Genomic DNA, 14,372 nt, shown 5'->3' on the forward strand with positions numbered 1-14,372 from the left:
AAGGGCACCCCCGGCACGGCTCGGCCCGGCCCGGCCCGGCCCGGGGGAGGCACCGGCCGCCGAGCGGCCGCGGGGGCTCCGGGAGGCGCTGACGTCAGGCGGCCCCTTAAATAGCGACGCAGCCGCCGCTGCCCCGGCACTTCCCGCGGAGGCAGCGCGGAGCCGCCGCCGCCCGATGGCGGGGATGGCCGCGGCGGGGCGGCGGGCGCAGGGGGGCCGGGGCGGGCGCGGCCCCCTCGGGCGGCCCGGCCGCGCCGCCGCGTAGCCGCGGGCGATGCCGGAGCGGCCGCGCCGGGGCCGGGGCGCCGGGCCGGGGCCCGCCGTGCCCGGCGGCGCGGCCCCATGGAGCCATGGCGCGTAGGGCGCCGAGCGGGCGGGCCCCGGCCGTGGCTCCGGCTCCGTCCCGGCGGCTGGCAGGGAGGGTCCTCGTCCTCTTCACGCTGTCGCTGTCCTGCTCGTACCTGTGCTACAGCCTCCTGTGCTGCTGCGGCAGCCCCGCCGCGCCCCGCGCCCGCTGCCCGCCCGCCCGCGCCGCCGCCGCCAAGAAACTTCTGCAGCAGTCGCGGCCGTGCGGGCGGGCGGCCCCCGCCCCGCCGGCCGGCAGCGCCCCGGGGCCCGCCCGGCCCGGCACCAAGCGCCTGCCGCGGGCCATCGTGGTGGGCGTCAAGAAGGGCGGCACCCGCGCCGTGCTGGAGTTCATCCGGGTGCACCCCGAGGTGCGCGCCCTGGGCACCGAGCCCCACTTCTTCGACAGGAACTACCACCGCGGGCTGGAGTGGTACAGGTGAGGGCGAGGGGCTGCGGCACCGGCCCTCGCCCGCCCCGGGCACCCTTTGGCCGTCCCGCGTCCCGGAGCGTCCCCGTCCCCCCGCACCGCGGGCACCGCCGCCCGCTGCCCGTCCCCGCTCCTCTCCCGGCTCTCGCTCTCGGTGCGGACTCGGTCCGCGTTCCTCGGTCACTCGGTGGAGCCGGCGGGGCCGGAGCGCTCCCGGCAGGCGGCGGGAGCTTTCTCCCGGCCGCTCTCCGGGAGTTTTCCTTAGTCTCTTCTTGCTGTAGCCGAGTGGGTCGCTGCTCGGTCCTGCCCGTTCGCCGGCGCTCTCGGCTGCAGCCCCCCGAACCCCGGCCTTGCCGGTAGGCGCCCCGGAGCCGGGACGATGCCAGGGCATCCCTTCCATCCCGTCTGAGGAAACGTTTGCCTGGGTGAACGGTTCTCCAAAACGCGTGAGTGCCTGCACGGGACGCACTGTCCTCCCGCAGCCCTGCTCGGTGCGCCCCGCACGCTTCTGCTGCCGGCCTTGATCGCTGGCTCCTGAGAGGGACAGTCCTTGTCCTCTGCCATCCCCTCTCTCTGAACTCGAGTGACTGTGGAGCTATATGGAATCTCTAACCATTTGCAGAGGTCAGCGAGTGTGTCTCCAGCAGGAGATGGTGGGATTTAATTTCCGTAAGGGCTTTTGTGAGGTGCGGTGGGCGCTCTGGAGAGGCAGTGAGTGCTGCTGTAAGCAGGTCACAGCGCCCGTGGGCTCAGCGGTGCTGCCGGCGCTCAGCCCCTGCTCCCCGAGGTTCCCCAGTGTTGTGGCAGTGCTCGCTGTGCTCTTGGACAGGGCTGGGTGCCTTTGGGCAAGGCCACGGCGCTTCTGCTGGGCATCAGCCTCGGGAGGCCGAGCGGGGCTTGGCCGGGCCCCGGCTGCCTGTAGCTCAGAGCAGGGGAAAGGGCTCTGTCTGTCTGTGTGTCGGAGCACCGTGGTGGCAGAGGAGGCGGCCTGTGGGGCACACCAAGCTCTCCTGCCTCCATCCCGACGGCACTTTCCTGGCTGTTCCACAGCAGGTCGGTGCCCGTGCAGGCAGGTGGAAGTCAGTGTGACATGGTGCTCACTCCCAGCTCTGCTCGGCTCCTGGTGCCTGGGGCTCGTGCAGGCATGCATGGAGACCTGCAGCGCTGCTGCCCTGTGTAGAGATCCTTTGTGCCCGTACTGCTGGCAGGTGACAGGAGAGCCAGGACAGGCACAGGTGAAGCTTATTGAAGCTTTTTCTTTCTCTTGAGGGTGTCCTGCAGCATGCCCCGTTCCTCCTGCTCTTCAGAGAGTAGCTACAGCAATACCCTTGATCTGCTCTTGCCTCTTGGCAGGTCTGTGTCATTCCCACATCCTCCCCAACATCAGGCACTGTCACCCCTCCTGCACCCCGCAAAAGCCTGCAGCTGTGAGCAGCCCTGCAGCACAGGCATGTGAGGACAGTGCTTTCTCTGAAAGACACCAGAGTGGCAGGATGGGTGATGGAGCAGATGGGTCTTGGCTGAACCCTGGCTCAGAGGGGAGCTCCATGGGCTCAGCACCTAGCTGGGAAACAGCCCCCCAGATCCTGAGCTGGGATCCTTCCCTGCATGCCTGTGTCTGTGACTGATATGGGCTGTGCTTGCCCTATGTGCTGTCAGTGTGGGAAATGTGGGGCTGGGAGCCTCATGGGCAGTGCAGGACTGACCTGTGACACTCCTCCCTTATGAGGTTTGGGACACGGAGCCTGCCCTGAATGAAGGGACAGACCCTGCCTGGGATGGTGCTGAGCAGGAGCTGTGCCCTCTCCCCTCAGGCTGGCACTGAGGGGCTGCAGCAGTGTGCAGCTGGGCAGACACCTCCCACCCTGAGCCGTTGTGCCGTCTGGGATTCTCCATGCAAAGGGACCTGTCCATGGCCAGGAGGGATGCAGCCTGAGGCTGTGGCAGGGTGGTTTTGGGGTGAGTTGGAGCAGCAGTGGGAGCGTGGCCAGGTGAGCAGCACCCTGCCCCAGGGCCCAGCTCTGTCTGGATCAATAGAGAGATCATGCCAGAGAAGCGGGGCCTGCAAATTAGTTCAGCTAAAACAATTAAATGACACTTCCTTGGTTTTATTACCTTATTTTTTTTAAACTGCCAAATGTGCCAAAACTTAAGCACAGAGGCTGCTAAAGTATAAAACGTGGAATCGATTTTCCTCCTTGCAACTGTAGCAATTAATGGGGAGCAGGTCTAACCCACAGTGGGATAAGCTGCTGTCGCTCTGCCAAGAGCCTGGGAGCAGGGAGCAGAGTCCTGCCCGTGGCCATGGCCCACAAGGACAGAGCAGAGGCTGGGCAGTGGATGTGGGGGCTCTGAGGGATTGTGGGGGGCTCCTGCCCGGACCCCAGAGTGGGGGCTGCCCCTGGCCTGGCTGGGGCTGTGTTCAGCCTCTGGCTGGGGAGAGCAGGCGCTGCCAGGCTGCTGGAGGGTGGTGACTGCAGCCTGCCCGGGGCACTGACCCCTTGGCAAGGCGAAGGTAAAGGCATTCCCTGGTGTGAGCAGAGACTTTGCCTGCAGGAGCCCTGGCTGCTGATGCCGAGTCAGCTGTGTCTTGTGCCCCAGTGGGGACCCAAGTGCAGAGACCAAGCTGGTCTCTGGTGCAGTTGCACGTAGCGTGAGAAATGAGCCCCTCTGATGCTCCAGAAACGTTGGTTATCATTTTCTCACGTTCTCCTCTGCCCTGGCATTTGTCTGACGCAGAGATGGCAGAGCTAGCGGGAGGGGACACCTCCTCATCTGCCTGCCCTTGCCTCTCCAAATGTCATGCTTGTTCACAGCTGTTCTCATGGTGCCTCCTGCCTCAGCTGCTGCCGTGGCCCGGAGTAGCCCCAGCTCCCCGTGCAGGGGGATGAGGGCTGGGCAGAGCCAGCCCCAGGGATGAAGGCTGGGCACAGCCAGGCCCGGGGATGAGGGCTGGGCAGAGGCAGCCCCAGGCATGAAGGCTGGGCACAGCCAGCCCCAGCTCCCCGCTGTGGGACCACCACCCAGGGCTGCCTCTCAGCGGCTCCACGCCCTGAGCCCCGTGCTGCTCCCAGTTCCCATCACTCTCTAATCCACCTCATTAGCTACAGATACACTACAGGAAAGATATTTTTAGCAAGGTCTGTTTTAAGACAACTGAAACCAAACAGCAGCTTCTGGGGAATATCGATTCATTACCAATCCTGCACTAAATGTTCAATATTGAGCTTTTTCCTGCTGTGAGTAGTGTGGGCCAATAACCTTCAATATTTTCCAGAGCACAGGGAAGGTGGTGTGATTTAAATTGCCGTTAATTTGAGTAGTGGCTCCAATTGCAGCGTCACAGGGTGCAGTTTTCTTTATCAGGATTCCTGAGTGGTCCTGTCAGGTGCCCCAGGGCTGTTTTCACAGAGAGGGGCTTTTCCTTGTGGCTGCAGCAGCAGCAGGCTGAGCCTGGCTGGCACCCGTCCTGTGGCTGCCACAGCCGAGCCCTGAGGCGGTGCTGGCGCAGGGCAGAGCCCTCTGGTTCTGCACAGACACGAATGCCCTGATGCCAGGGATGGCACCTGTGCCCAGCCTGGCTCTCCTGTACGGCCGGGACAGGTGCCCGGAGCTCTGCCCCCAGCCCTGCCCTGCCCTGGCTCTGGGTGCCCAGGCACTGCCGCTGCCCAGGAGCGTGGCTGGAGCACCCTGCAGGACCCGGCTGTGTCCCCGAGCCCCCGGGGCCGTGGCACGGCGAGCACGGAGCCGGCAGACGCTAATTGCTCCCGGCCACTGCTAATTGCTGCCGGCTAATGGCCGGGCTGGCACACGCACAAATGGGAGCCCATTAGGCTTTGCCCGGGACATGGCTGTGGGCTTTACTGACAGTGCATTTGGGTGAAGTTAATTAGTGAGACGAGAGGAAGGCAGCAGCTTCAAGGATGCTTTGAAATTTCCTTGACTTCAGAGAGTGCCCTGGCTCTGGGGAATGTGCCTGGAACCGTGGCAGAGAGTGCTGCATGAGGCTGTGTGGGCAGCGTTCCCTGGGCACTGCCCTGCCCTGCTGCCCCTGCACTGCTCCTGCTGACCTGCCCGGGGTGGGCAGCGTTCCCTGGGCACTGCCCTGCCCCTGCTGCCCCTGCACTGCTCCTGCTGACCTGCCCGGGCTGTGTCAGGTGCTGCCAGACCCTCACTCGGGCCAGGAGAGCTTCCCTGTCCGGGGAGCTGGGGGAGATGCTGAGATGGGCTCACGTGGGTGCCTTGCCTTTGGTGTTAAAGACGTGTATGTCAGGTCCATTCCTTCACCTTGCTTGTAATGTGCAGTTTGTTCTCAGCTTGCTTTGGAAGCAGCACATTCAGCTGGTGAGCTGGCACACCACGGGCCAGGCTGCCCTGGGAGGCTGGTGAGGAAAGGCCAGCAGGCCCTGGGTCCATGGTGGGGCCAGGCCGTGCCCACAGTGTGTGCCCAGAGCTGAGCACACAGGGAGCAGGGCCAGAGCTGCTCACAGGGCCTCGGGGTGATGGCAGCCCCAGGAGCCATTGGAGGGGTTTGTGCTTGGTTGTACTGTCCGCGTGCCATCTGCACTCAGCCGGCACAGGGAGGTCACCCAGTGGCCACCGTGGCTCTGACACAGGAACTGGGAACTGCTGCAGCAGCTGGGGCGCAGGCAGAGGTTCCAAAAACGAGTATTCCATTTTGGAGTTTCAGCTGTGGAAGGAGTTGCCTTGGAAATGGGAAGGGGTGAGTTCCAGGCGGTCCATGAGCAGAGGGCAGTCCCCAGCAGGGCTGAGCTGGGCTCTGTGCAAGCTGGGCAGGAAGCCCTCCCTCATCTCCTGCTCCTTGCCAGCTCCACTGCCCCCAGAGCTGGCCTTGGCCTTTGCCAGGCCCTCCATCAGTGCTGAGCAGTTACTGAGGAGGGTGAGAGTCACACAAAGGTGTGTGCGTGTGAAAGGCAATGGCAGTGTGCCCTCTGGAAAAGAATCTCTTGACTTAAAGGACACTGCAAATCTCTGGAGCATTTAAATGATTAAAAATGAATCAGCAACAAAGTTAATTACTGTGTTCGCTCTGCTTTTATGCATGGAAATGTCCCTCATTAGCTGTCTGCAAGCGCTGGTGTAAATTCTTTGAACATAAACATTTATTAAAGGGAGCTGCTCCATCATTAAATCCTGGCTGCAGTAGTGTGGGATGGTGGCAGCAGGGCTGTGGGGCTCAGCCAGGGGCCCTCGGGTGGTGTTTGTGGCTGTGGGCATGGGGCTGTGTCTGCAGCCAGTGTGTCCCGCTGGCCATGGCAGTGCCCAGCCCATGGGGTGCCAGCGTGGCAGGGCTGCTGGGGATCCCCCCTGTCCCCTGAGCCCCTCGCGGCCCTTGGCAGGGTGCTGCAGCCCTCAGCCCTCATTGCTGTGCTCTCCATGGCCCCTGGGATATCTCTCACCAGAGATTTTTATTTCCATCACGCCTCGGTTCTCACACGTTTAACCAGTTCTGTTCAAACTTCCCGAGGCTGCCAGAAGTGGCTTTGCTGGAGCTTTCATCCACCACTGCCACCCACGGTCCTGCTGAGCAGAGGTGCCAGGCAGGAGCTGAGGGTGCTGCCAGCCGTGTGTGCACCCATGGCACGGCATGGCACGGCACGGCACGGCATGGCACAGCTCAGCCCTGCCGGGAGCAGTGCCAGCTCCTGTGCCTCCCTGCTCACCTCCCAGCACAGCAAGCTGCAGCTGGAGCTGCTCACAGCCCACCCTCCTGCTGCTGGCATCAGCTGGCACAGGGGCAGCAGAGCCCTCAGCACAGAGCTGGCACTCGGGGCTTTTGCCACATGAGGCAGTTTGTTTCTGTGCCCCTGAGCAGATGGAGCCCAGGGTGGCCCAGGCCAAGATCTGCACACAGCAGGGACTGACCCAGAGCTGCTGGGGCAGGGCTGTGGTGGGATCATCAGTGGGCACTGCCCTCCCCGCTCTTATCTGCAATATCTCAATTGTTTGATGAGATTTGGTACAAATTCCTCCCTGGGAGAGTGTTTCACGCATGTTCGACATCAAAGCAGCGCAGCAGTGAGGGAGTGCATGTTTCTTTAATGTGGGAGTGTTGTAGGGGCCGCAGGGTGCCCAAAGGCAGATTATAACAAAATTAATAATTCAGGCTCGGGAAGGTGCTGGTGAGAGTTAACCCCTTCAGGGCGAGCCGCTGCCTCCGTGCTGGCACAGCCAGGCCAGGCTCTGCATTGCTGCCCAGCACCTCTGGGGTGGTGTGGGCACAGCGGGGCACAGCAGCTCCCCTGGGCTGTGCCCGTCCCCATGTCACTAACATGGGCAACCTCTAAATCTGGGCTGAAGGGAGTGTCAGTGCCCATATCAAGTGGCAATAAAGACCTTTAAGAATTGGGCAGCTCTAGTGAAAGCAATCTCTAACTCAGGAGGAATCAGTGCTGTCCCTGCAGCCAGAGCAATGTGCTGAGCGAGTGCCCAGCCATCCTCCCCCTGCCAGTGTCACATCCCTGTCCCCAGCTGGCACCGCTGGCTCAGCACACGCCAGGGGCAGTGCCAAGGCCAGCTGGGGACAGCAGCAGAGCCACAGGAGCAGCTCCTGGCTCAGCCCTGGCCACGCACTGTGGCACCAAGAACCTCCACACCTGCACCTGCCAGCCTGGGCCTTAGAGCTGTGTGACATGCTATTTGTATGCAAATAACCCTGGGAGTGCACAAGTCCAAAAATATTATTTTAAAGTCTGGTGTAATTAAGTTTGCCATGCATTTCCCTGCTCCTGCAGCCCTGGGGATCCTGCTGTTAGTGGGAAAATGAATGCCTGGATGACATCTCTCCCCCTTGCATGGCTTCACTGGTGATTTATTTATCTGCCCGTGCTGTGTTTTGTTGTCTCAGCAGTCTCTGTTGCTCATGAGCAGCAAACACTGGGAGTCCATTTAAAAAAAAACAACTCTTGTCTCATTTCAGTAATTTACTATGCAGAGGTTTTGTGTTTTTCATAATGGATTAGAACCTGTAATTTTGTATTTTGAATGCATGGACCTAATAACTCACGTAATGAAAATCTAACAGGCTTGAGGATGAGCCATTAATGAAACAGCAGTTTTATGATCCTCCACAATATATTGTAATAGTGAATCACTTACAGAGCTGTCCTGCACTGATTTATGATGAAACTTGTTTGTGATGTGGAGATAGAACCGTGTGCCTGCGCTTCCTGACGGTCATTAACCAATGGGAATCGTAATCGGGATTTATGGGGTTTGAAGCAGAGCAGTGGGAAAGGCCAATTAAGCGCCATCCATGCTCAGGTACCTCAGTGAACCAGCCCTGCTAATTTATGCTGACTAATTAGTTTGTTTTCTCTCCAGTTAGGAGGCTGGTCAAGAGCACATGGGGGTGCGTGGGATGGTGCCCTCGGCAGGTGCCACCTGTCCCTGCCATGCCCTGGCTCTGCTCTGCCACCTCCGTGCTCTGCTCGCACAGCTGCTGTGGGCTGCTCTTCCTCCCAGTCAGGTCTTTCCTCAGCCCAAAGCTGCTGGCCGTGGGCTGTGCTTTAGGGATGCCAGGTCCTGGTCACTGCATGGCCCAGCCTGGGGAGCCCCCGTGGCCCTGGCAGCTGTCTGGGTTTGTGGCACAGATAACCCGGTGCCTCGGGCTCTCTGGGGGATGGCTGCAGGCAGGGATGCACAGAGGGATGGGGTGTTGGGGTGCTGGCCTCATCCTGGCTGCCACAGTTCCCTGTGCACTCCAGCCAGGCATTCCCTACCCGTCCCTGCCTGCTCCAGCCAGGCCACCTCCAGTGCCATGCATCTGACTGCAGTGGATTTGATAGTTTACTCTAGTAATACAAGACCAATTTATAAATCTTTCCATCCCATTAGTTTTTATTTGATTTGGATGTTCAGATGTCAAAGCAAATGATTTAATTAGTGCTAAGCTGGGCTGCAGGGATGCTGCATTTCCCCCAGGCTGGTGCTCCTTGCCTGGCCTGCAGCCCAGCTGCCAGTGCCAGAAACAGATGTGTGTACCCAGGAGCCCATTTGGAGTGGGTGATACCCTGGCGGGCACAAGGCCCACATCCCTGGACAGCTCCCTGTCCCAGCTCCCACTGGCAGAGCAGCACAGCTCCCAGGGTTCTGTCCATTGCTCCCCAAGGCTGCTTGTGGTGGTGGTGTGGCACAGCCATCCCACTCCTGCATCCTGGCACTGGACACACACTGGTGTGAGTCTGGGGCTGCCGGTGCCCCCGTCCTCTGCCAGGCTGTCCCCTGGGACTGGGATGGACCTGGAAGCCATCCACGGCCAGGGTCCTCCACAGAGCTGCTGGAGGGGTCTGTGCCTGCGTGGTCCCACAGGGAGGGGACACATCACCAGCCCCGTGGCGCTGCCACCACCTCCCGGTGCCAGTCCCGGCTCCTCCCTTACCATGCCCCTCTGCTTGGCCCGCAGGAGCCTGATGCCACGCACCCTCGACAGCCAGATCACGGTGGAGAAGACCCCCAGCTACTTTGTGACCAAGGAGGCCCCGCGGCGCATCTTCAACATGTCCCGGGACACGAAGCTGATTGTGGTGGTGCGCAACCCGGTGACCCGCGCCATCTCGGACTACACGCAGACGCTGTCCAAGAAGCCAGACATCCCCACCTTCGAGGGGCTGACCTTCCGCAACCGCAGCCTGGGGCTGGTGGACACCTCCTGGAACGCCATCCGCATCGGCATGTACGCCGTGCACCTGCAGAGCTGGCTCCAGTACTTCCCCCTGTCCCAGATCCACTTCGTCAGCGGCGAGAGGCTGATCACGGACCCGGCGGGCGAGATGGGCAAGGTCCAGGATTTCCTGGGCATCAAACGGGTTATCACTGACAAGCACTTCTACTTCAACAAGACAAAAGGCTTCCCGTGCCTGAAGAAGTCAGAGAGCAGCGGCTTGCCCCGCTGCCTTGGCAAGTCCAAGGGCAGGACTCACGTGCAGATAGACCCCGAGGTCATCGAGCAGCTTCGGGACTTTTATAGACCTTATAACATCAAATTCTATGAAACAGTCGGGCAGGACTTCAGGTGGGAGTAAGAGTCCAGGAGCAGAGCTGCACTGACAGGAAGCTGCAGTGTTCTCTGAGGAGGGCCCAAGGGGCTGGAGCCAGGACCCCTCAGCCCACCCTGCCCAGAATTGCGGGCAGAGCCAGGCAAGGGGGTCCCCTGTCCCTGAGGAGTCTGCAGTGCTCTGGAGAACCAAGACAAGGAAGACTCAGATCCTGCTGCAGCCACCAAGCTAAGGGATGGGTGCCCAGCAGCACTGCCTGTCCCAGCGGGCCAGCAGCCACCTCTGTGGGCTCCTGTTTGCTCTGAGCACCACAAGGTCCCTGGGCCACGGGGATGGCCCCATCTGCAGCCTGTGCCCAGGCTGCTCCAAAGCACAGCCCTCTGTGTCCCAAAGCAACGGGTGCTCCTGGACAGTGGCAGTGGGACTGTCCCTGCCGGGCCCTGTCCCGGGCAGGCAGAGCTGCACTTTGTCATTGCCCACCATGTGTACCCCTGCGGACAGTGAGATGTATTTGCTTGACAAAGAATCTATGGAAAATGTTGTACTGATATTTTGTCCTGTGAATAAAGCACAGAATCCTGCTGTTACGGGTACTTTAGTGGCACTAGTTTCCTTGTTCAGCTTGTGATCCCTTCATGTAAATAAAGTGGCTTCCACCAGTCCGAATGCATGGGCTGTTCTTAGGACAGGGCTGGGCAGAGCTGGGGGTCTCGGGGAGCCCCCACACCCCGAGGCAGCGAGGGAACGGGCAGGGGCTGGGGCAGGACAGGCCTGACATGACCCAGGGGAAGCTGTGGCACAGCCCTGCCCGGGGCTGCCCAGGCTCATCCCCTGGCACAGGCTGGGATGTCTCAGAATGGTGCACAGTGACCATGTGCGGATGGAACACACCATGGACCGGTTTGCAAGGCCTCACTGAGAGTGATTAGTGACCAGTGAGCTCTAATAGGAAAAAATTGGAGTTAATTAGTGGACACCTAAGAGAGCCCAATCTGTGTCTCTGCCAATGCCAGCCACAGGAGAAGACACAGCAGAGAGGGGACCCAGAGGCAGTATGGGCAGGTGGAGGGAGAGATGGGAATTAATGGCCATTGACAGGAAAATGGGATATTTGCTTGTATGATTTTTCCTTTAAAGGAGAAAAACATTCACAGCGAGACTCACAAATCCCAGCCTCACAGTAGAAAAGCCATTTCCAATCCACTCCAAGGAGGCAGAAGGTGCCAGGTTAGATTGATCCTTCTGACAATACTGTATTAGTGGGAAATTAGAGCTGGAGCCTGAGGAAACTGCTGCGATATCAAACAATTACTTTACATTTGTCCTTACAAATGGAGGGAGCAGAAATGTGCTTAAATCAAGTATTAGCTTTCCAAAGGGTGAGCAAATGAGGGCACAGGCAGGGCTGCACTGAAAATGCAGAGCACATTAGGAGCTCTTAAAAATGGCTTAAAAAGCCCCAAGCAGGCAATTTGCATGCGGAGGAGGCAGGGCAGGGGTTTGCTGAGGATGGCAGGGTTTGGTGAGGACATGGGGTGCTGCTGGTTTGGAGAGGTGATGCCCAGCACAGGGGCTGCCAGAGGGACCCTGGTGCTGGCCCGGCCTGGCAGGGCACCGGGGACAGGGGCTCTGCTCTCAGGGCTGTCACACCACTGTTTGCAGCCATCCCTGGCACAGCGCGGCCCCGGCTGTCCCCACAGCAGCCACCCCGTCCTGTGTGCTGTGCTTTGATGGGTGCACTCAGGCCTGAACCCCAGAGAGCAGCTGTTCAATATTTATCAGCTCATAAATGGTTAACCATAATGAATGTGGTTTAAGTGGTCCCCGATCCAGCTCTTGAGACCAGCTGGGCCAAGGGGGTCCTTCCCTGGCCCGTTCCCATCAGTGGTGAGTGCCCTGCCCAGGAGAGCACAGCCACTGGCACATCCAGGGAGCCACAGCCCTGCTCCTGCCTGGGAGCAGCCTCTCCTCCCAGAATGGTCCTTTCCCCACTGGGACTGCCCCAGGACCCCCAGTCAGGATGTTACCTTTGTCATGGTGTCCCCATCAGTTCCTCACCCTGCCTGTCCCCAGTGGGGACGCCCTGACCCGGGGGGCGCAGCCCTGGGACACCGCGGCTCCAGGGTCTCCCACGGTCACTGGAGCAGCTCGTTAAATCCAGCCCTGGTATTTCCAGGGGCACGAGGAGCAAGCATTGTTATCCCTCTGACCACGGCAGGACCGCAGCACCGTGAGCACCGAGAAAATTTGATTAACTTCTTACCAAGCTAATATGATTCATTTTCACTGCTGGTTCCATGCTCGCTGGAGCAGGCAGAGTCCTGGGAGTGGCTGTGGGGGGCTCCCAGCCCTGTCCCCCACTGCAATGCTCGGCTGTGTGCTCCCAGCTCACCTCCTTCCCCGCACACAGAGTGGGCAGCAGGTAAATACAGTCATTAACGGAGACCTCCAAGCCCTCGGGATGATGGGGGCTCAGGGCAGCTGGGATTCACACAGTCAAGGAGGTCAAGCTCCCTCCCATGATTGCATCAGGCTGCAGCAAGGAACAGGAGCACGGGCTGGGGTGACTCAGGGTCTGTCCCTGCTGCCCAGCACAGCTGGATGGGCACAGCTGGATGGGCACGGCTGGATGGGCACAGCTGGATGGGCACAGCTGGATGGGCACGGCTGGATGGCACGGCTGGATGGAAACAGCTGGATGGGCATGGCTGGATGGCACAGCTCCCACAGGGACAGGGGACATCGCTGCTGGGGCTCACAGCGTGTGATGCTGGGTCCCGGCCATCCCCGAGCCACGGCATGAGGCCGGGTCAGGGCAGGCGCCCTGCTGTGGATAGGTGTGTTAGTAAGTGTGTAATAGGTGTGTTAGTAAGTGTATAACAGGTGTGTTAGTAAGTGTATAATAGGTGTGTCAATAGGTGTGTTAGTAAGTGTATAACAGGTGTGTTTGTTAGTAAGTGTGTAATAGGTGTGTTAGTAAGTGTATAACAGGTGTGTTAGTAAGTGTATAATAGGTGTGTCAATAGGTGTGTTAGTAAGTGTATAACAGGTGTGTCAGTGAGTGTATAATAGGTGTGTTAGTAAGTGTATAACAGGTGTGTCAGTGAGTGTATAATAGGTGTGTCAATAGCTGTGTCAAGGTGTGAAGGGACCTCAGCTCGCTCCCCAGCTGGCTCCTGTGGCGTGGGGACAGCAAAGCGTCGCTGGCACGCTCCAGTGGCTGGAGATAAGGACAGCTCAGGGATAAATATTTACCCAGTGACTGAATGGATTCAACCGAGTGCATTCCTATTAGAGAATCTGTTAGTAATTATCTGAAGACTCGTTATTACCTGGGGACCTATAATCTCCCAGAGTAATGAGCTCGAGTGGCTCCTGTGGCATGTCAAGCAGGAGAGGGAAGGTGGGAAGGGGGCACTGCCACTGCAGCAAGGGCAGGCAAGGGCTCAAGGGCAGCGGGGCTGGCTCAGCTCTGGCAGCGGGCACTGCAGCACCGTGGGGCACAGAGCTGCCACCTCGCCTCCCTGCCAGCCCAGGGGCGAGCCCTGGGCAGAGCTCAGAGAGCCCGGAGAGGCAAAAGCTGAGGCTTGGATGGAGCTGCTGCATCCCCTGCCAGGCGTGGCTGCTGGGAATGTGCTTCAGGACACGGCCCCTGTGCCAGGCATGGGTGATCCCAGCCCCAGGGGCAGCCCTGGCAGTGGGCTCTGTGCCCCACAGAGCTGGGCTGTGCCTCAGCAGCATTGTCCCTGTCCTGCCACCCATGGGGAATAATTCTGCAAACCTGGGCCCGTTTTGTAGGGCTCAAATAAAGTAACTGAAGAGCAAGGTGCAAGGCAGGGCAGATACTGACAGGTCCCACAGCTGCAAGGGAGGAAACCCCTCCAGGGATACACATCCAGGGTTCCTGCATGCCAGCAGAGGGATGGTCCCGCTGCCATTGCCACTCAGGGCGTGCTCATCCGTCCACATACCCTGCAGGGCACAGCAGCTCTGTGCCACAGCTCTGGGGATGCCCAAAAGAGCAGCCAGGAGGGAAAGTGTTGGTAGGTCCTGGTGGATTTGTGTGTTTTAAATAAATTTCTTTCTTTCTTTAAAACACACCAATTTTATTTAGAGCACCCAGAGGGGCCAATGCTCCCAGTCCCATCTCTGCCTGCCACGGAGCTGCCATGTGGCAGTGCTCTGTTTAGTCACAGCACTGTTATGAGACCAATCCATTCATTTATCTCTAATCTCTAAAACAAAGATAAAATTACATGATTAAGATCTAATTAAAGTCTAACTACCAGCACCATGAATCACTTCAGCACAACTTTAATGGATGCCTTTCGAAGCCATCACGCATTTGGTTTCCTTCTGTGGCCAGTGATTTCCCTGCAGGGACTGGGTCTGCTCTGCCTGATGTTCGCTCTCACTGGCTCTGATTTGGCTGGGGACCACTAAAAATGTTTACATGCGAGCGAGGAGCTCGAAAATCCATTTCTAACCAGACAGAAAATCTCATTTGACAAGCTCATTCAGATGTGCTGTGTCTCTGCAGAGCTGGGTGGAGCAGGGGGGCACCTCAGCCACGCCAGCCC

The 14,372-nt window shown here is 59.4% G+C and overlaps 1 protein-coding gene across 1 annotated transcript; it reads left to right on the forward strand.

Moving 5' to 3' along the window:
* Positions 1 to 350: 350 nt before the first annotated feature.
* On the forward strand, positions 351 to 10,458 carry HS3ST2 (heparan sulfate-glucosamine 3-sulfotransferase 2). The gene is made up of 2 exons (XM_063171500.1): positions 351 to 784; positions 9,201 to 10,458. The coding sequence occupies exons 1-2, from the start codon at positions 351 to 353 to the stop codon at positions 9,817 to 9,819; spliced, it is 1,053 nt and encodes a 350-aa protein (XP_063027570.1). The 3' UTR covers positions 9,820 to 10,458.
* Positions 10,459 to 14,372: the final 3,914 nt, after the last annotated feature.

The sequence above is a fragment of the Melospiza melodia genome, chromosome 18, assembly GCF_035770615.1.
Source record: "Melospiza melodia melodia isolate bMelMel2 chromosome 18, bMelMel2.pri, whole genome shotgun sequence".
NCBI classification, from domain to species: Eukaryota; Metazoa; Chordata; class Aves; order Passeriformes; family Passerellidae; genus Melospiza; species Melospiza melodia.

Bases quoted from the DNA above. Each gene is read 5' to 3' on its own strand.
- HS3ST2 (XM_063171500.1), top strand. From the start codon at position 351: ATGGCGCGTAGGGCGCCGAGCGGGCGGGCCCCGGCCGTGGCTCCGGCT. The intron at 785-9,200 runs GTGAGGGCGAGG...CTTGGCCCGCAG, and splicing joins CGCGGGCTGGAGTGGTACAG to GAGCCTGATGCCACGCACCC.